A 22417-nucleotide genomic window follows, 5' to 3' on the forward strand; every position below is an offset into this window, starting at 1 on the left:
AGTACTTTTTTAAAAAAAAACATTTTCTGGGGTGACCCTTCATCAAGTTGTTTTTCTTTCTTTTTCATTTGTATTACACGTAGGACCCAGAACTTGTCAATGCAAGTGTTGCAGTGGGAGATGCCCATGCCATGAAATGGGTGGCATTGTCAGTTTTGACATTACCGATCGTCAGGGCTCATTTTGAGGGGGAATGCGCAGGAACGCAGTTCCGGTAGTTCTCCCAAAAGGTCACGTCAGGTGACCCCACCCACCAGATTTTTGGCCATTTTGGGCCCATTTCGGCCTGGATCGGGGCTGAAATGGCCCAATTTGGGCTCAAAGTGGCCAGGATCAGACCCCAAACAGTCAGGATTGGTCCTGAAACAGCCAGGATCAGGCCTCTGACAGGTGGTGGATCACTGTTCCGCTCAGCAGCGGCCCAATCCTGACTATTTGGGGCCCCTTTTCAGCCATTTTCAGCCCCTTTTTGCCATTTTGGGCCCAATTTTGGCCCTGAATGGCCAGGATTGGATCCAAAACAGCCAGGATAGGTGATGTCAGGGGTGGGGCATATGCAAATCAGTTATGCTAATGACACTTCTGGTGATGTCAAGGGGCGTGGCATATGCAAACGAGTTGTGCTGAGTTATGCTAATGAGTTCCTCCAGCTCTTTTTCTACAAAATGATCCCTGCCGATCGTCCGTTAGGAGAGATGCTAATTCTAAAATCTTCCCCCTTCATCTCCCCTGCCTTGAGAAGGGCCGTTTTCACACTACTAACCGGCTTCCATGATGTTGTGAAACATGGCACAAAAAACGCGGAAGATAGCGTCTTCTCGCGACAGTTTTGCGCGATGTGGGGCCAAAGGCCGTGCAATGAAAGAGCAGCAGCAGATCAGTGAAATATCTCTGCAAAGTTCAGACATATATGAGGTAGGCACCAGAACCAATTGTCACTGTCCTTATCTTGTGTATATTTGAACTCCGACATTTCTAAGCACAGACTTCCTGTACCTTTTTCCTTGCATGACCTTTTGGCCCCACTGTACCCAATTGTGTGTATATCGCTGTCAATAGAGAACAACTCATGTATCTGACGGTGATCTTAATGAAGGTATTCATCCTGAGTGTACCACAAGATTCTCTTGTTTTGCGCAACCTGTTGACCTGCAAACTCCTGTTTAAAATATGCATGTGGTTCTAATCCAGGAAGCACTTACACTTTTTTGTACAGGCAGTTCCAACCGAATGTACTGTGTAAACCTTCCTTTTGCATGACTTGTATGAATCGGGGAGTGCTTAGCCACAGTAGGGCACAGGCAAGTCTCTTCCACGTGTTGTACAGGGAAAGTACAAATGGAGAAAGTCTGAGAAGCAAAGATGAATGGGGAAATAATCATGTACTAACCAGCAGAGAGGGGAGATAAGAGTATCATGGGCATTTGAGGATTAAATAAGAGTTTCAACACCTTTGTAACGCAAACAAAAAAAAAAACCCTGACATGGGCCAGAATGCACATTTGCATTACAAATGCCTCTCCACCAGATCTAAACAGCGAATCTCTTTGCATGAGACACCTCAGCGCGTATTCATCAAGTGTAGGGAGACACAAAATTAGCCAGGAAGCGTAGTTTAAAAAGACAGAGCTGGAGGCTCTGTCAATTTCACCTCTCTACACACCAGGGTAGTTTTAAAAGACAGCCTGCAGAGATTGCTCCTCAGAGGGTTTGTCAATTTCATCTTTGCCTCCCTGACGGCTCTGTCCATTTCACCTCTCCAGTCTAAAACTGCATGGGATCGCAATCAGAGGGCAGCAAGGAAGGGAAATGGGCTGGAGCTGCCTTCTAGAGCTGGGCTTGAACCCGGAGAGGTTCTAATGGGCTGAAGTTTCCCTTCTGGCATTTCACAGCCCCTGGCATCCTATCCCTGCTGAGTCCCCTCCCCTCCCAAACCCTGCCCACTCCGGGCTCTATCCCCAAATTTCCAGGAATTTCCCAACCCGGATTTGGAAACCCTGCCTACCCCCCTATCCCCGAATTTCCTCTCTGCCCAGAACAGAACCTTTTATTGCATCCTTCCCGTGATGAGATATGCTACAACTTAAGCCATATTTGTTGCAGACACAAGCCCCATTCAGCTTCAGCTTGTGGGAAAGATATTTGGGAAATCATAATGCAATACAGGGTGTGTATAAGACAAATGGTTAAGGGGACTGGGATACTAGCGAATACTGGGAGAGGACTGAGAAATAAACACAGGGATCCAAGAGGACCAGAGAAGGAGGTCTAGAGACTAGGATGCAGGATTAGGACTGAGAAGAGCTGGCTCAAGTCACAAACTTCATCAGGTGACCTTTAACTAATCAGCTTCTCTTAGCCTAACCTGCTTCACAGGGTTATTGCCCCGAGGGTTAAGAGGAGACCGCCAGATATGCTGTCCTAGGCTCACGGGCGGAAGAGCAGGAAATAAACAGAAATGAGATTTGCAGAACAAAGATGAGGCACACCCATCATGCCATCCGAGCTTAGATCTTTCAGCTGGCACAGTCTTCGTTCTCCTGAGGACTGGAAAGTTGCTTTCTGAATCCAGTAAAATAAGTGTGTCCTCCTGAATTACATACACACATACTTGATTCCTCAGTTATGTGGTGTGTGTGTGTTACGTGCCATCAAATCACCTCTGACATACGGTGACCCTATGAATGAAAGACCTCCAAAACATCCTATCATTAACAGACTTGCTCAGATCCTGCAAACTGGAGGACGGGGCTTCTTTTATTGAGTCAAGCCACCTCGTTTTAGGTCTTCCTCTTTTCCTGCTGCCTTCCACTTCTCCCAGCATTATTGTCTTTTCCAGAGAATCTTGTCTTCTCATGATGCGACCAAAGTACGATAGCCTTAGTCTTGTCACTTTAGCTTCTAGGGAGAATTCAGGCTTGATTTGATCTAGAACCCACCTATTTGCCTTTTTGGCTGTCCGTGGTATCCGCAGAACCAATTATGTTATGTGTACGACTGCACATTTACCGTAAAACCACTGATCTCTCCTAGCGGAAAACTATTGTATACCTCAAGGTAGGAAAATCCTATCCTATCGCCTTTCTCTGTTCCCTGTGTAGGCCTATCAGTTTCCTTTTCCAAACAAGTTGGGCAGGTTGAAGACGTGGAGGGTAAGACGCAAGTAAGAAAAACTGGACCATTTTGGGCTTGGAATGTACTGGCACACAAGATCACACAAATAAAGCTGTGATAACCAGAACACCGTTTAATTTTTTTTTTCCAAAAGACATTTTAACAACCATTTTGGTCATTAAAAAAAAATACAGTATCTTAAAATCTCACTTAGGAGAGGTTTTACAAAGGGGAGGGATCAGTTGAAACAACAGTTTTCTTACACTGCTAGGGAGGCATAATTCCTAAAGATTGTTTTCGCCCATCTCGGTCTCAGGTCCTCCTGAAACAAGCACGCCAACAGAATTTCCCCCCACAACATATAAATCCCATGGTTTAAATAAATAAATAAATATCCCGCAATTCCATGGCCTCTTGGTTCTGCAAGAACAATTCTGACAACAGGCGTGCCTAGGTGGCCACCTAGGGTGGCACCCTCTGGGCAGACAGTGCCCCCCCTCCCCCGGCCCACCCTACGAGAGCCTAGTAAATGCATCGCTTCTTGTGCTAAGGGAAGAGAAGGTCAGGTAGCGGGGGATCAACAGGAAAGGGAGGTGTGAATGTGCCAAGGAAACCGAGCAGGGGAAGAACAGAAGAATGCGAGGGGCTTGGGGAGGGTGATACATCAGGGGCTACTTTGGGTAGAATTCTCCCTTGCCATCTTTTTCCCCACGGGAAGCACTGAACATATGAGAACTGAGGAGGAAGTCTCTAATGTGGGGTGGAGGAGGAAATTGTTCCTGGGCAGGTTTCGTGCATGGCCTGGAACCGACCCACTCCATCTGTGATACGCTTAGCTAAATGCAGTCCACAAACAACGACTGGTGCCCGCTACCTACTGGAGAGCCAGTTTGGTATAGTGGTTAAGAGGGGCAGGACTCTAACCTGGAGAGCCAGGTTTGATTCCCCACTCCTCCACCTGAAGCCAGCTGGGTGATCTTGGGTCAGTCACAGCTTCTCAGAGCTCTCTCAGCCCCACCCACCTCGCAGAGCTCCCTTCATCAGATGCAAGTAGGAAAAGGACAAAGGGAGCTCTTGAAAGCTCATACCCTGGAAATCTAGATGAAAGCTAGTTTGGTGTAGTGGTCAAGAGCGGCCAGATTCTAATCTGAAGAACCAGGTTTGATTCCCCACTCCTCCACTTGAAGCCAGTTGGGTGACCTTGGGTCAGTCACAGTTTCTCAGAGCTCTCTCAGCCCCACACACTTCACAGGCCGATTGTTGTGGGGATAATAACAACATATTTTGTAAACCGCTCTGAGTGGGCATTAAATTGTCCTGAAGGGCTGTACATAAATCAAAGGTGGGTAGCCATGTTAGTCTGTCTGCGGCAGTAGAGCGGAGCAAGAGTCCAGTAGCACCTATAAGACTAACAAAATTTGTGGTAGGATATGAGCTTTCGTGAGCCACAGCTCACTTCTTCAGACATAAATCAAACATTATTATTATTACCTCATCCCAAGGCTAAGCTTGTCTGTTAACTGCCACCATCTCATTAAGAAACTGACTAGTTATATTATGTAGCTGGAAAGCTAAGCACAGTTTACCGGGTCTGATGTTTTTCAGGCCCAGCCAAGTAGAATCTTGTTTGAGTACACAGAAAGCAGGCAGGACGTCAGGTTGTTACATATTTCCATTTTTGTAATAGTATTTTCTTCCTGAAATAACTAACATTTCCTGCTTTCTCCCAGGCCTCTTTTCACACTATCAGCCTCCAACACTTCATTTGTCAATTTATTTTTTGCCAAAAAAAAAAAGTTTTCACTACATATACATACACGCGCACCACACAGGTCAAAGTGCTACTGCCATAGAATTAAAACCCGATTTGTACACAGCACATACACAATGTATCTTTCCACTGATATTGAGGAAGGGAGGTTAAACAGAATGAAGTCTAGACAACACTGCAAGAAATTTCAAGGGAGACTGAAGTCCATGCGGGAGCGTTACAAAACCGAGGTGTTATTTGTGTTGGGGTCTCATTGGAGAGGGAGACAGAGAGATTAGATAAGAAGGCTGGAATGCTGATATGCCCAAAAAAGCTTCTAGGCCTGACCTATCCTGGGATTATGGCAGTTCAAATTGATAACAGCTCTGCCATTCCTGAGGCTCGTGCCCGGTTCCCCCCAGTGCTGATGTGCCAAACGAAAATTACATTTTCATCACTGCTTTAAAGGAGACCTGCAAAAATAAAAAAAGAGAGAGACTTAAGCTGTACCCATGCCATTTAAAAACGACATATTGAGGAGGGGGTAGTTTCCAGTTAACTAAAGTCAAAAGGATCCATTTCTCCCTCTTCTCCATTCCAAACAATATCTAGGAGAATGACAAGTACTCAACATGACAACTCCTTGGGGCGGCAGAATGAAAAGGGCATCCATGCACCACGGGAACACAGTTCACTCCCAGACATCAATGGTGCAAGAGATGATGGGTATTTCTCCCTGGGCCAGCCCCATCGCCGGCTGGGTCCAAGTCAAGCCGCGGTGGCAAAGGTCCAGGAGGGAATGACCGCACCTTTCTTGGGGTGGCAAAACACATGGAGCCAGCCCCAGTTAATTCCCCTGCTTCTAAGCCCAGTAGGACCAAGACCTCCAACCAATCCTGGTGGGACCAATGAAGAGGGGATGAGGGGAAGAGAAGGGGGGGCACATGATTTCCAGCAGGCTCCCTCTCTTCAGTCATGCTGGGTTTGAAGTACTCCAAGTGTAACGGGATGAAGTGGGAAAAAAGCCTCAGGCTCCAGGCAAAGAAGGGTTCTGCGCTAAGAGAACTGGGAGGCATAATTCCTAAATTATGGGCATTAAATTATGGGAATTAAAGAGAACTGGGAATGCAGAAGTGAAGACTATCCTAAATTTATGTATGTACCCACTAGCAGAGCACTGACATTACAATAGGTACAAGGATACAGTGCACCCAAAAGAGTGCCGCAAGAAATAATAATAGCAGCAGTACTAGAAGAAGAAATAATAGCAGCAGTACTAGATCGGGCCAAAGTTCCATCGACTCCGACATCTCATTTCCAGCCGTGGTCAGCTACGTTCTTCTGAGAGCCAAACTAAAAGTGACGTCTTACACAGGTTGGACACTAGTCGGCTTCCCTCAAGTTTTGATGGGAAATGTAGGCATCCTGGTCTTGCAGCTGTAATGGAGAGCCAAGCTGTAAAACCAGGGCGCCTACATTGCCCATCAAAACTTGAGGGAAGCCGACTAGTGTCCAACCTGTGTAAGACGTCACTTGTAGTCTGGCTCTGAGAAGCTCACAATGAAGATAACACTCTCCACCCCACCATGGCTTGGCTCCTTTCCCAGTAACTGGGGATGCTGTCTTTCAACTGAAGGACTCCATTTCACTTTAGCGGCTAACCGACTGCCTTCAATAGGACTATTCTCCAGGTATCGCTCCAGGTTCTCAGCTGGGCCACTTAGGGATCAGGCGTGGAGAGCAATCAGCACTCCGCTGGTTCAACTCCCACGACTGCCACGAACTCTGCAGGTGGCCTTGGGTAAGCCACTCCTCTCAGCTCTAGCCCCCCAGCTGGATTGTGGGGATAACAACAACATGGAGTTTGTTCATTGCTCTGAGTGGGGTACTAATCTGTCCAGAAGGACAGTATAAGCACACTGTTGTTGTCGTCATTTCATGCTGCTGTTTTTTCCCTTAGCTGCAGCCTAATGACTCTTGGGCAGGTTTAAATGCCAAAACTGGTTTTCTTACTTACACCACAAAACTAGCTTGTATGTGAACTGCTGTAGCATAGTTAAGTGGTTGGGCTGTGAATCAGCACTCTGCTGGTTTGAATCCCACTACTGCCATGAGTTCAGTGGGTGGGCCATGAGTAACTCCCTCCTCTCGCCCCAACTCCCCAGCTGTATTGTGGGGATAATAACAACACTGACTTTGTTCATTGCTTTGAGTGGGGCACTAAGCTGTCTAGAAGAGCAGTATATAAAAGCAGTTATTATTATGAGCTGCTGTAGCATAGAGGTTAAATAGGTGGGCTGCAAATCAGCACTCTGCTGGTCCGAATCCCACTACTGCCATGAACTCAGTAAGTGGCCTTGGGAAAGCCCCTCTTCTCAGCCCCAGCTCCCCAGCTGGATTGTGGGGATAATAATAACACTGACTTTGTTCATTGCTTTGAGTAGGGCACTAAGCTGTCTAGAAGAGCAGTATATAAAAGCAGTTATTATTATGAGCTGCTGTAGCATAGAGGTTAAATAGGTGGGCTGCAAATCAGCACTCTGCTGGTCCGAATCCCACTACTGCCATGAACTCAGTAAGTGGCCTTGGGAAAGCCCCTCTTCTCAGCCCCAGCTCCCCAGCTGGATTGTGGGGATAATAATAACACTGACTTTGTTCATTATTCTGAGAGGGGTTCTAATCTGTCTAGAAGAGCCGTATATAAGGACAATTATTATTATTTTCTCAGTGGGAGTGAATGGAAGCTCTTCATCCCTTTGCTCAGAGAGACCACTCTGAGCTAAACACGCTCCATGCCTGGCCACGGAGAACAGAGCCAACCTGCTTCTGACTCTGGATTTGGCTTCTGTTAGCGCCAAACTACAAGTGACGCCTGACACAGGTCGGACACTTTTCAGCTTCCCTCAAGTTTTGATGGGAAATGTAGGCATCCTGGCCTTGCAGCTTGGCTCTCCGACTGCTGTCCAATGGCCTTTTCAACTGTCACTTGTCCCACATTCCGCCAATCTGCCTACATTTCCCATCAAAACTTGAGGGAAGCTGGCAAGTGTCCAACTAGTGTCGGGCATCACTTGTAGTTTGGCCCAGAGTCTTGTCAAAAGCATGTCAGAATGTTGGGAATTGGTCTTACAAGAAGATAAAGCAGGCTGCACAAATCGCGTGACTTGGCAACCCAAATGCCAACCACTCCTCTCAGCCAGGCCCACACGCTCATATTAACCTCCCTGGTTGCCTAGTTATGAGGATAAAACGGAGGAGGAATAACCATGTAAGTTAATTACCAGGCTTCTGGGAAGAAGGGCAAGATAAAAACACAGCTTGGAGCTTGAAAAGTGTCCCATTTTTGCTGCTTGCCCAGGTGGTCAGGCATCCTGGTAGGCAAAAACAGGTGGTGGTCAGGCATCCTGGTAGGCCTTAGGATACAGGTTGGGGGCCAGCATTCAGCTTGGTGAAACACAGGGCTTGTGCAATCTGGGCATAGGAAAAGCATCCCTTCCACTTTCACGATCTCAAAGTCATGCACAGCCCACGCAGACTTTTGAGGACAACACCTAACAGCGCAGGTCAGCGCACCCTCGTAAGAAATCTGCAACGCAACCAACGTTTTGAAGAGCGGACCAAATCAAGCGACCATTTCCCCCCTTGGCTGCTTTACCTGGCTGCTGTTTGTCTTTCTCAGTAAAAGTAAACATTGCAATCTCCGTCAAGTCATCTATTTCGAAAATCTGCACTTTGTTTTCAGAACTGGGATTTTTTTTTACAGTAATTAAAAAGAAAGCCTTTTAAACCAGAAACAAACGACAGAAAAATCTCCATCCTGAAGTGTGCAAAATGCAAGGAGTGAAAGAGAGGAAACGAACAGGAACGTTTTGAAATACTGATTTCCTGTAGCCAGAACTGCTCGTAAACCAGAATGCTAGGGTCAGGCTAACTTCTACATTTGTGATTATTAAGAAAATATGCAGCATGATCCCCAGCCAGTTTATGCAGAAGAAAATCCCGCTGAGTTCAATGGCACACACGCTTGCATAACTGTCCCTTAAGGCTACAACCTAAGAGACTCAAATGCCAACCCACTCCAAACGTTAATTTCCGCCTGCACCAGCCACTGCCTTGCAGTGCAATCCTAAACCGAGTTACTCTAGTCTAAGCCCACTGAAATCAATGAGTTTAGGCTGGAGTAACTCTGCTTAGGATTGCACTGTTATTGACTTCAACAGGTCACTCACCTCGTGCAGTCTCTGCCCCAAAGTCTCCTGGATCTGAATGCTTTTCCTGCGTGAAAGCAAATAGACGCCATTGAAACTGCAACATGCATTTCCATTTTTTTTGTGTGTGCAATAGCTCATGAACCAAAGCAATTGATACAATCAATACAATAAAACAGCCATCATATGTACAACTCATAAAACAAGCACGATGCGTGAATTCCAGTTTTAAATAACACATAACTGTAATCATAATCACATTTAACACCACCACCATAATACATCATTTGGGCCTGGCAAGCAGTTCTGGGGCAGTTTGTTTTTGTCCTGTAACTCGCACCAGTTCAAACTTGGGTAAAATTCCACACCACTAATCAACGGAGGATCTCCAGGCCAATCTCCTGAAATTTGAACATGCTCTTTTTGCTCCTTTGCAACTCGATGAACAATTCCCTAGAGCAGCAAGCTCATCAACAGTGCCATCCTACACACTTTTAAGCCCACTGACTTCAACAGACGTAGAAGGGGATAACTTTGCTCAGGACTGCTCTGTTTGTGGCCTTGGGCCAGCCCCCCTGTCTCTCAGCTTAAGCTAACTCAAAATGTTACTATGAGGGCAAAGCGAAAGAGAGTCACATATGCCAGCCTGAGCAATGTGAAGAAACAGCAAGATAAATATGGGATATATTGTCGAAGGCTTTCACGGCCGGAGAACGATGGTTGTTGTGGGCTTTCCGGGCTGTATTGCCGTGGTCTTGGCATTGTAGTTCCTGACGTTTCACCAGCAGCTGTGGCTGGCATCTTCAGAGGTGTAGCACCAAAAGACAGAGATCTCTCAGTGTCACAGTGTGGAAAAGATGTTGGCAGGTCATTTATATCTACTCAGGTCATTTATATCTAACCCCACCCCTCCTGAGTAGATATAAATGACCTGCCAACATCTTTTCCGCACTGTGACACTGAGAGATCTCTGTCTTTTGGTGCTACACCTCTGAAGATGCCAGCCACAGCTGCTGGCGAAACGTAAGGAACTACAATGCCAAGACCACGGCAATACAGCCCGGAAAGCCCACAACAACCATAAATATGGGATAGTTAAACTGAGATAGACAAAAGTCCAGTAGTACCTTTAAGACTAACCGACTTTATTGTAGCATAAGCTTTCGAGAACCACAGCATTCTTCGTCAGATAAAAATGGGATAGTTAAAATTGAGATAGACAAAAGTCCAGTAGCACCTTTAAGACTAACCGACTTTATTGTAGTGTAAGCTTTCGAGCCCCACAGTATTCTTCGACAGATGCATCTGACGAAGAGAGCTATCGTTCTCAAAACCTTACGCTGCAATAAAGTTGGTTAGTCTTAAAGGTGCTACTGGGTTTTTTACTATTTTGCAACTATAGATTAACATGGCTCACTCCTCTGGATCTATGGTCTTGGGACAGACAGAGGATCAAGCTACAGATTTACAATGAGTTCCCCCGCCCCAGCTCAGGATCTCTGTGACCACGCAGCAGCTGCATCGAATGGCTTCTTTTCTCCCCATGCCGAAACTGGAGTTATTTCCCTGTTTTTGCTCATCCACACATACCGAATACTCCATGTGGAGCAGCAAGAATGGGGAAATAATCTCCCCCCACTCCAGCTATGTCCACATGGGAAAATGGCTTGGGGGACAGGCAGGAGCCCTTCTTCCCCTCACGATGGGATTCTGAGCCCACTTGGGCTCTCCTTCATTTTTTAAAAGCTATTCTCTACAGCTGCTGTGGGGCTGAGGAGAACCCAGGCCCAACTTGTTGAAAACCGAAACATGTACTTTGGCCCCAAAACAATTTTTTTCAGAGGGCTGAAGGTGGCACAATACCTGCCCCTTGCCTTTGGGACTGTGCACTCACTCTTTTTTGTCCTACAATCATCTGTAGGAGAAGAGGTTTTGCAGGTTGTTGAGGTTCTGCAAAAACAGAGACATGAGCGCGATGCAAGAAACCGAGGGTGCACATCACAAAGCAAGGCTGGGTGTGCGATAATCTTGGACTCTCTGAGACGAAAAATAAAACCCCATCACAATCACCACCTATATACTAATTATACTGGCTGCCACATATTTGGAAATGGAGAAACCACTGATGTTGTAAGATCACCGCCCTAGGCCAGAAAAACTACGCGTTGGACCCATCTGTTGCACGATGCATCTTTTCCAAATGAGGCACATTTGCCAGAAAATTAGTTTGTATGTGAGCTGCTGTAGCATAGTAGTTAAAAAGTTCAGAGTGGTTATACATGGTTCCTTCTCATTTTTATCTTTACAACAGCCCAGTGGGGGACCAGCTGAGACAGAATGACTGAGCCAGGGTCACTAAGCATGTTTCACAGTTAAGAAGGGATGCATGTACGTGTATACATACAGACACACCCTGAGACATGTCTAATAAAACAGCTGTCTTTTCTTAGGCCTAGAGGCTGGGACGATTTGGGACAATGGTGGTTCATTGCAGTTTGTGATTCGTCATGTTTAACGAACTACGAACCATCATGAACTTGCCCGGTTCGTGAACCAGTTTGTTTAGTTTGTTGGTTCGTTACTTCCAGGGCTGCAGAAGGTCTGCAGAAAGCCCATTCCACACACACACACACACACCACTGCCTAGGTAACAGACTGATTGCCGCCAGGTTGTCTGCAGTGATGAACCGAAAAACAAACCATACAAACCGCTCTAAAAATTATAGCGGTTCATTGTGGATTGTCAGAAATGAGCTCCGATGAACCACCAGTTCACAAACCAAAAACCGGCCCGGTTCATGATGAACTTTGGTTCATATTTCGGATCGTGCCCATCTCTACGTAGGACATATCTGCAATGCTAGCATCCCCTATCAACATCCTTGGCACACATCTCAAAAACCCACTACAGACCCCAAGGTTTTTTGACTGATGTAAACTCAATGTACATTTGTAGCACAGCTGTGCTCCAAGAAAGGGACTTTCTGGGAAGAACTGAGCCCAAAGAAGTCATGAAAAACATGGCATCAAGCCCCGTATTCTTGGATTCATGCATCTCTCCAAAAGGTAGAATGGTCACCTTACCTGTCTATCTGCGTTGCTATGATCACGGTGAAAGTGCCCTCTGTATCAGGCAGGTACGTCGACGGAACAATGGCATAATTTCCTGGAGTGAGCCGGCACAGCTGGCTTACTTCCTGAGAGTAAGAATGAGGTACGCAGCTAACCACTGGCTCCAAGTGCAGGCAAGATGAGAGAGGCATTTTCATGTTGTTGTTATCATTGGGTACCTGAAAGGAGGGTAGACTGCTGAGAAGCTTTCCCCGTAGCCTTGAAATATGGCCTGCTTTGAGAAGGAAGTTCTAAGTATCAATCCCCATTACCGACTCACAGCCCTCCAAGTCGAGACAGAGCAGGGCTCTCTAGTCAAAGTCAAATCTCGAGCAACCGTGATTTAGATTGTGGTAGTGGTGGTGGTGGTGGAGGAGGAGAGAAGGAGAAGCAGAAAAAGCAGCAGCAGAAAAAGCAGAAGCAGAAATAAAAGAAGCAGAAGAAGCAGCAGCAAAGGCAGAAGAAGAAACAGCAGCAGAAGCAGAAAAAGCAGGAGCAGCAGCAGCAGAAAAAGCAGCAGCAGAAAAAGCAGCAGCAGGAGCAGAAGATGCAGCAGTAGACGGAGCAGCAGCAGCAGAATCAGAAAAAGCAGAAGCAGGAGAAGAAGCAGCAGCAGAAGCAGAAGATTTATATCGCGCTCTTCACTACCCAAAGGAGTCTTGGAGTGGCTTACGATCACTTTCCCTTTCTCTCCCCACAACAGACACCCAGTGAGGTAGGTGAGGCTGAGAGAGCTCTGAGAGAGCTGTGACTGACCCAAGGTCACTCAGCTGGGTTCATGTGGAAGACTGGGGAATCAAACTCGTTTCTCCAGATTAGAGTCTGACTCCTGACTCTTTAGGCCATGCTTTTTCAAAACAGTTCACACTTGCAAGATTGTATGTTTAGATCTTCCTTCAATCCCATTGTCCTAGGAGCAGGAGGGACTCAATCTTCAGCTAGCAGAGCTGGGAAGCCCCCTTGTCAATGGTTTGGAGAGAGCAACAAATGGTTGGACCACAAAGAAGGCAGCAGGGCTGGGACTCAGTCAGAGGTCCAAACTCAGATGCCAGACAAGCCATGATTGGATCACATGTACATTTTTTTTTAAAATGCTGAATAACAGCTGGGGAGTACCCACCAGCATAGCCCAGGCACACCTGATCTTGTACAATCTCAAAGCTAAGCAGGGTCGACCTTGGATAGTAATTGGATGGGAGACCTCCAAGGAAGACCAGGGTTGCAGAGACAGGCAATGGCAAACCACCTCTGTTAGTCTCTTGCCTTACAAATCTTAGCAGGGGTTGCCATAAATCAGCTATGACTTGACGGCACTCTCCACCACCAACAGCTGGAGGAGGCCCCAGACCAAATGAGGAAGGAGCATTTAACTCTCCATCGTCCAGCATTTTCCTGACTTCAGATGGAGTAGCTGTTTGCCCCATTAGAGGGGAAATATGCATATATTTAATTTGAGGTCAGAAAAACTGTGTGTGGGTAAATAACCCCGTTTTCTCCCTCTACCACAGCCCCAGTGTTGAATGGGTCCCATGCAGCTGGCACTGAGCAACACAGAAGACTTGGTCACAGATCGTCTAGCATTTCATCTGTTCAGCAGCACCGAAGACCTGGTTATAGATCTAGCATTAGAAGTACCAAATAAATACCGTGCTATGGACTAATGAAACACAATACTTGTAACAATGAGGCAGACATATATCCACAAACCAAAATAATACCAATAGACAGAAAATATTCTCTCCACAATATCAGTCTTCAATTTTCAGTCCTTGTGATGAAAGCACGATCTACGCCCATCCGCTTTTACCATGCTTTTCAATGCCTTCCTCGGAGCTGCTGAGACGGACTCAGCTTCAAATGCTGGAATTGCTGGGCAGTAAAGATGGAAGGATGATTGACATATCCCACCCCCCTTTGTGGCTCGCCTGAAATGGCAGTTGGTGATGGAAGGTTGAGGGGTTGTCAGTTGGAGTAAACTGAAGAGTGAAAGAGAGTTGGGAGTCTGGCTTCTGACCATAGAGGGTCAGCCAGAGAGTCCTTGGTGTGAGGAAGGAAGGGGAACGTGTACCCTTTAAAGAAAAATCTTTACATTTATAAAGCACTTTCAGTCCTTGGACTAAAGTGGGAAAGACAGCACGAACGTCTATGCAGACACCAGAGATCTGGGAATTGTAGTGGGCCAAGGAAGTGGGTAGAAAGGAGATGGTTGTTGTGGATTTTCTGGGCTGTATCGCCGTGGTCTTGGCATTGTAGTTCCTGACGTTTCGCCAGCAGCTGTGGCTGGCATCTTCAGAGGTGTAGCACCAAAAGACAGAGATCTCTCAGTGTCACAGTGAAGTAGAAAGGGTAGAAATGGGTAGAAAGGAGTCTCCCCTTCGGCACCAGGAACAGGGTTATAGCTGGGGCATAACTATAACTCCTGCCCAGTATCTTAAAAGGGTTTTGACTCAGTGGAGTACCCTGAAGTATGTAGAAAAGGGGAAGCCGTGCTGTGTTGGTGTTAAACTTATGAAGGAGTGCCAACCTCAGCTAGAACTCACTTTAACATCTTTAAGTCTGATAACACCAACATCTCTCATACAAGCCAGCAATTTAAAAACTGCACCAAGGGTTTTGTGCCTCACACCAGTGAAGTGTTCAGTTCATAAACCTCTAAGTTACTTCAGTTTTATATACCTGCCTATATGCCTTCTTGTTTTACCTACTTGTAGATAAACCTGTTTCATTTTGAATCTCCACAAGCCTTATGTGCCAGTTTCTGTTTAAGGGAAGCGCAAACCCCTCATCTTTCCCCTACTTGGACTTGGCTGGGTAACCACACCACTTATGTTCCTTAAGGGTGGGACAAGAAAGAAAGTTGAAGCTAAATCTCAACCATGCTACTAAAGGCTTCCCAACCCAGTATTCGGCTTCATAGGCTTAGAGAGGTAGAAGTTTTACCTCAGGGTAGAGGAAGGTCAGCCCAAGCCTGAGTTAGATGAGGGTTTGTGACAGTTGCGTTTCATAAGTTGCTGCGTAGCAAATATCATCATCTAGAAGACTGTGCATAGGTTGTGTTTCATTAGTTCACAGCATGGTGTCTATCTCGTACTTCTAACGTTCACACCATGGTTCAGTTGTACCCAATACAGATCTAGCATGGCATCGATTTTGGCTCTGACTCAACCGGACTGGGAAAAGCTGAATGCAAAGCAACTGCCCTGGGCAGCCCCCAGTCTAAATCTTACCTGGAAGATATGAAACCCAATCGGGCGGCACTTGTTGTCCGGGCAGTGCTGGCGGAGAGCAACCTTCACGCTACTCTGTCCTATGCCGGTGATGGAGAGGGGAAAACATGGGTTGGTGTGGAAGGAAGGGAAGTTCCTGCTACCACCAGCACTCTGCCCTTTCCTCCAGCAGCCCTCCAGCTGTAACATCTCCCATTCACCTCCTGGGAGCTCTTCATGCACGCCATTGTTGGGTGGCAACAGTTTTATCTCGCTGTGGAAAGGAAAACACAGATAAGGCACGGGAGGGAAGTAAAGAGCCCAAAGGTCCTGAGATGGATGTGGCGCAATGGCACCTGCTTTGACCATAAAAACACAGAATTATAGGGTTGGAAGGGACCCTAGGATCATCTAGTCCTTAAAAAGCGATATTCTGGAAGTCCGCCGGACATCTTCAAAATATGCAACGAAGCGTCAGCTGCCTCGCGAGATTATTATTGACTTTTCATCTAAGAAGACTCGGGACACCATCTTATATAATTCGTATAATGTGGACTTGGACTTTCTGGGTAACAAGGTTAAAATATTGAAGGACGTTCCATTTTTAGCTCGGAAAAGAAGATTCAAATACAAAAGGTTTGCAGCTCTTCTGAGGAAGCGTGAAATAAAATACAAATGGTTATTTCCGGAAGGCATCTGGTTCAGTTATAAAGATCAAGCCTACAAAATAACATCGGAAGCACAGCTGAGGGACTTTGTGTTTAATCATCAAGAGTTTCAGCAAGGAGAAGATCCAGAATCTGAAGGGGGGAGTGGGGAGGATGGGAGCGCAGCTACTGTAGCTGTTCAGAGAGAGCTGCGACCGAGACGCGGGGTGGGGGGGGAAGAAGACCTGATCCTGACTGTAGTTCGTATTTTATGAGATCTACCAATCTAATAGCATATCAGAAAGTTTAACTTTAAACAACTGTATTATGAAGGGAATGCAAAACTTGTAGTTATAGTGTGTGTTTTTTATATGTCGTTTCTTTCCTCTCCCCCTGCTCCCCTTTTTCCCTTTTTGTAGTTTTTGAGTTTAGTAATTAAAAAATAAAAATCTATTAAAAAAAAAAGGATCATCTAGTCCAACCCCCTCATACATAGAAGATCCAGTGGCATCTCCAGTTGCAGGATCTCAGGAATACAGAGATCGGGGAAGACTTTTCACTGCCACAGACAGACCAGCATGGCCGGTACTGTGCTAGACAGACCCTTTCTTTGTATGAGACAGGTTCATACAGCCGCTATCTGTAGTTTCCCCAGCTAAAACGTTGGCTGTAATGGTAATATCCAAGCCGCGGCTTTCCCCATATTTAGCTTGGCACTGGGGGTGCAAGAGAAACATTGCCAGGAAAGACAAATGATGAGAACAAAAGAAGAATGTGAGCCAAAGAGCCCCCAGTTCTATTAATGGGTTTTCTAAGAGTGTAGCTTCATCGCAGATTTAGGAGTCATTCCCTTTTCATTGGGGAACCTGGGAATTGTAGCTGTTTGTGGGGAGAGGGTAGGGCTCTCTCACAGTATTCCAATCTTCTGCAGCAAACTATACTTCCCAGGATGCTCCATGAAGGAATGGGGTGTCTGATGTGCGATAAAACTGATGTGCATTTGTAGAGTCGGTATGCTAAGTAGCCTTGAGAAGCCACTGTTCTCTCAACGTCACTGCCACAACTCCAGTTCAGCACTATGAAGATAACGGCACGCGTCCTTACTGGAACGCCAATCCGAGCGCACATTCATCCTGTGCTGTGCCAGCTGCACTTGCTCCCAGTGGAGTTCCGGATCAGGTTCAAGGTGTTAACCTTGGTGTTTAAAGCCCTTCACGGACTGGGACCTGCATACCTGCGGGACCGCCTCTTCCATTATGTTCCCTGCAGGGTGTTGTGCTTTGCAGACAAGCAACTCCTGGTGGTCTCCGGCCCGAAGGACATCTGTTTGGCCCCAGCCTGGTGGAGATCCGGGTCCTGTAGGACCCGCAGGGCCTTCAGCTGAGTGCCAGCGGGTGTCCTCCTTCTTCCATCTAAGACTACCACTTTTTCTGGGGCTGCCCTCGGCCATCTGCTACGCCCATATACGGACTCCCAATATTTGTTTAAATAACCTGCTCCTGGACTATTTTAATGACTTTAAAAAAAATTATTATTGCTTTTATGGTTTTGTGACTTTTAATGTATTTTTTTTAATGTTAGCCGCCCTGATATAAATCGTATTTATATTCCGCCCTCCCCGCAAGCAGGCTCAGGGCGGATAACAACATTAAAACATTTAAAACATTTCATTAAACATTAAACATAAAACATTAAAAACATTGTATAAAGATATTAAAAATAGCAGCACTCTTTTCTTGGTGTCGGCAAGAATGCTGGCCTACCTTACAAGGTCATTGTAATAATCAGGAGATATGTCTGCAAAACAATTCTAACACAGTGCATTACCCCACATACATCACCTTAACAGAAAGGGGAGACAGAGATAAGAGAGATAGAAGCTATGGGGCCAGCCAGGCACAGAAAATTTTTCTAGGGGCTGCTAGGAGTATTTGAACCCAGCAGCACTCTAGAGACCAGTAAGATTTTCAGCTAAGTTAAAACCCCGAAAATCTTGTTAGTCTCGGAGGCGCCACTGGACTCAAATCTGGCTATTCTACAGCAGCCCAACATGGCTGCCCACCTAAAACTAGGAGTACTGGTCACTGTTCAAAGGTCCCTTAGTGAACTAATTTCCTTTCCGTTCCCTCCTGGTGATATCAGGACAGAGCTTTGCATACAAGTGGTTCAACTTGCGTCTGGCAGCTGGCCACCCCGCCCTACAGGATCTTTTGATGTCGAGGGATCTCTGCAACGTGCGCTGCTGTGTTTATACTGAATTGCATCATTGTCGATTTTATTGTCAAGCCACCTGTTTTTATCTTTGCTATTGTACTTATCGATGTGATCCACTCTGAGCTTGTTCACGGGGAGAGCGGACTCTAAATACGATGAAATAAATAAATCACTTCTGGCCTCTCCAGTAAGAAGGATCTTAGGGAGCAAATCTGGCAAAGCCCCTTCTGTGTCTGAGATCCTGGAGAGGCTGCTTCCAGGCATAGTAGACAGTGCTCGGGCAGAAGGCAACTTGACACATTCATGCAACATCCCAACAGTTTCAGGCTCAAGATTGTTAAAGTGGAATGCATGGGCCCAGTTTATGGGCAGCAAACCCTCCCTCCTTGGGCCAGGAAGCAATGAGATCAGGAGCAATGCGGCTGCTTCAAAGGACTCTGGGGAAAAATGCAGCCACATTGGACTGCCCAGACTCACTGATACTGCCATATCATTCCTAATAGATAATGACTAGAGATGAGCACGAACCGAAATACGAATCAAAGTTCGTCACGAACCGGGCCATTATTTTGGTTCTTGAACCAGCAGTTCACAGGAGCTCATTTTCTGACAAACCATGACAAGCCGCTGATTTTAGAGCGGTTCGTTTGGTTCGTTTTTCGGTTCCTTACTGCAGACAGCCTGGCTTCGATCAATCAGTTTCCTAGGCAATGTGGAGGAGGAGGGGGAGGGGCTTTTTGGAGACATTCTGCTGCCCCGAAAGTGACGAGCCACAAACCAAATGAACCAGTTCACAAACCAGGCGATTTCATGCTAGTTCATGAAACATGATGAACCACGAACTGCAACGAACCACTGTTTTTCTGGTCCATGCCCATCTCTAGTAATGACACCCATTCTCAACCCCTCCCACAACTCCATTATTCAAACCATTGGTGGGGGGACTTCAATAAACCGTAGAGTTGAATGAATGCCACCAGTAGTAAGATTCTCCACCCACCCCTTTTTTCCTCCCCTTCAGACGCACCTGAGGGAGATTCTTCCGCTGGAGAAGACTCTAAGCAGGAAGTTTCCCTCGGCATCATTCAGAAAAGTGCTGGGGATGACCAGGTAATAACCAGGGGAGAGGTCGCAATGCAGGTGCACTTCCCGGTTGTAGGAATGGCAAACGGTGCCCGAAATCGGGGGAGCCGAGAGTGTCTTCGGGAGGTTGAACTTCTTCTTTTCAACCTAGAGGGTGGAAAAAGTCAACTACGCTAGGAGTCATAATGGGAAAACGATAATTTTGCAAAAAGGGAAAAAAGAAGTCAGATTTGCAGGACATGAATAAGCGAACACCTTCATCAGGGAAAGCTGGTCATTTTTGGTCCCAATGTGCATGATACGAGACGACAGTGTGGTTCGAATCCTTATTTGCCAGCCTGCTTCATGGTGTGGTTGTGAGGATAATAAAAACAACAGAAACAACAACATTCGATTTATATACCACTCTTCAGGACAACTTAATGCCCACTCAGAGCAGTTTACAGATTGTGCTATTATAAAAAAAACTGATTATTATTATATAAAACAGATCAACCCCCATCCCGATACTAAGCTCTTTAAAGGAAGAGGGTAGACATGAGAGAAAGAAATACATTACTGGCGAGCCATGAAAGCCCTCCCTTTCACAAACACTTTGGGAAGACTTTAGAGCTATATTTGAGGGGCATCCCCCAAGATCGTTATTTCAAAATTATCATCCACAAACGTGACAAGAACTTTGCTTCTTCTCTTGCTACCAGAGGCTATAAATTCCTCTCTGTGTTGTTTCACACAGGGGCTTCCGTGCCTTGTCACATCTGAGGATAACAACAGTGGAGTAAGAATATTTATTCCTATTCTTCGATCAGTGGAAAAATATTTTAATTCCTCAGATTAGGCGTGATCTTATTAATAATCTATTAGTTGCTGCTAAAAGTACAATTACGGCAAATTGGAAATCATATAATCCACCAACAATGGTTTATAAAAATGGGATCATTATATTTCTGCTAAAACAAACGATAATATATATCAGGCCGAACATTATCCTAATACAGCAGACTTTCTAGAAGAATGGTTCCCCTTTTTTGAGTATATTACAATTAATAACATTCAATCTTTAAGCTCCTATCAATCATTTATAAGTTTGTACGGTATTCTAGAAAACAAAAACTTATTAATATTATAGTGTATAGCATGACTACAGAAAGTAGACATGAATAGCAATACTGTAAATAGTTGTAAGTTGTTTTGTGTGTTTTGTTTAAAAATTTGAAAATTTAAAATTTGTAAAAAGTATCATTATGGATCTTGGCCATTTCCACACTACTCGCCTTCATCTGGAATGCTGTGCAACGTCGCGAAAAAAACGTGGAAGATCGTGTCTTCTCGTGCAATGTTGCGCAAAACTCGTGCGAGAAGACGCTATTTCTTCCACGCTTTTTTCACGACGTTGCACAGTGTTCCGGATGAAGGTGCGTAGTGTGGAAATGGCCCTTGTGTCTTACCAATAATTTTTTACAAAATATTTATTCCAACATTATGTCTAAATTCACCCCTGCAGTCTTGGGGGTTAGAAGCCTTAATAATAACTTGTAAGCAAAGAAAAGAAAGGGACCCTGTTACCTTCCAGATGTGCAGCCCCACGGCATGATAATTCTTCCCTCTGATTCCATCGGCCAAAGACGGGTCTGCCTCCACTAAGCGGGGCCAGTTCCGAACCCGGCCCGCCCAATCGGTGCTGTACTTCCGATGCTTCTGCAGAAGGGCGATGCACACCTCGCTCGGCTCGCACACCCTCAGCCAGAACTTGGGGTTTGTAGGGAAAGTGCTGTTGTTACGGCAGCCACCCGCGGACTGCCCCCTCACCCACGAACCATATAGTTTCTGAGTGTGGCTCAGTACCCTGTCTGTTGAGAGAGGTGGAAAAAACGCATCCGTCACATCACATCTTCTGGCGTGGTAGAGCCTAACAAGACGTTACAAACCACACAATCGAAAAGAGTCCCGTAGCACCTTTAAGACTAACCAACTTTACTGTAGCATAAGCTTTCGAGAGCCACAGTTCTCTTCTGTGATCTGACGAAGAGAACTGTGGTTCTCGAAAGCTTATGCTACAGTAAAGTTGGTTAGTCTTAAAGGTGCTACTGGACTCCTTTCGATTTTGCTGCTACAGACTAACACGGCTAACTCCGCTGGATCACAAACCACACAGGTTCTCCAGGTGCAGCTATTGGGACCGCTGCACAGGAGAAAGAGGAATTCCTGCTTCCTCCCCTATGTTGTTTTCAGGGACTGAAACACATTACAAACATCATTTGTTCTGTTAGGAGCCAGCATGTGCGCTGAAAGGAAGCATGTGCTAGCTCCCCATAGAGCAAGTCACACTGCCCCACTCTACATCCCTCAAGCTCTTTCAGCTGCCAAAAACAGCACAGGGGAGAAGGCAGCCATTCGCCCTTCTCCCAAACAGTGATCCCAATCCAAATCCGGCCCTGATGCATGTTTACTCACATGTTGCCTCAGGAACTTATCCCTGCAACAAGCGCATTCAGTTTGTTACGCCTGGCTAGGTGGTAAATCTTTGGGTCAAGCATTGCGGTTCTTGGGAGTGTGAAAATGAAAAGAGCAGCAGGCTGCTAACGGTGAACAGACGTAGCATGTGAATGCTTTGGGTCAGGACCAAACAAAACAAATCCTTTTGTCCTGCAGTGAGTGCTCTCCCAAGAGGATGCAATACTAAATTATAGCACTGGGGGAGCCAATGAAATGTTCAGGTTTCCTAGAAGTTCCACAAATGTTTTCCAGGCAGGTATCCATGCAAGCTGCCCTGGCCTGGATACCCCAGATGAGCCTGATCTCGTCAAATCTCAGAAGCTAAACAGGGTTGGCCTTGGTTAGTAATTAGATGGGAGACCTCCAACGAAGACCAGGGTTGCAGAGGCCAGCAAAGGCAAACCATCTCTGTTAGTCTCTCGCCATGAAAACCCCACCAGGGGGGTCACCATAAGTCAACTATGACTTGAGGGCACTCTCCACTCCATCCATGCAAGCTACGAACATGTGCACTCTCGCGTCCTTCAGTTTTAAGAGATGCCATTAGAAGCTATTGATATGCGAACAGCTGCTCGTTCCTAGAGAGTC

The 22417-nt window shown here is 46.0% G+C and overlaps 1 protein-coding gene across 1 annotated transcript in view; it reads right to left on the reverse strand.

The window, feature by feature from the left end:
• Positions 1-3232: 3232 nt before the first annotated feature.
• CAPN10 (calpain 10) overlaps positions 3233-22417 on the reverse strand; it is a 42629-nt gene continuing 23444 nt past the window's right edge. The window contains exons 9-14 of the mRNA XM_054984146.1: positions 20900-21183; positions 19278-19480; positions 15411-15663; positions 12157-12362; positions 9094-9139; positions 3233-5337 (exon numbers count right to left, since the gene is read on the reverse strand). Of these exons, the coding sequence (XP_054840121.1) occupies positions 5308-5337; positions 9094-9139; positions 12157-12362; positions 15411-15663; positions 19278-19480; positions 20900-21183 (1022 nt within the window). The 3' untranslated portion in view covers positions 3233-5307. The remainder of the gene's footprint in view (positions 5338-9093; positions 9140-12156; positions 12363-15410; positions 15664-19277; positions 19481-20899; positions 21184-22417) is intronic.

The sequence above is a fragment of the Eublepharis macularius genome, chromosome 6 (genome assembly GCF_028583425.1).
Source record: "Eublepharis macularius isolate TG4126 chromosome 6, MPM_Emac_v1.0, whole genome shotgun sequence".
Classification (NCBI taxonomy): Eukaryota; Metazoa; Chordata; class Lepidosauria; order Squamata; family Eublepharidae; genus Eublepharis; species Eublepharis macularius.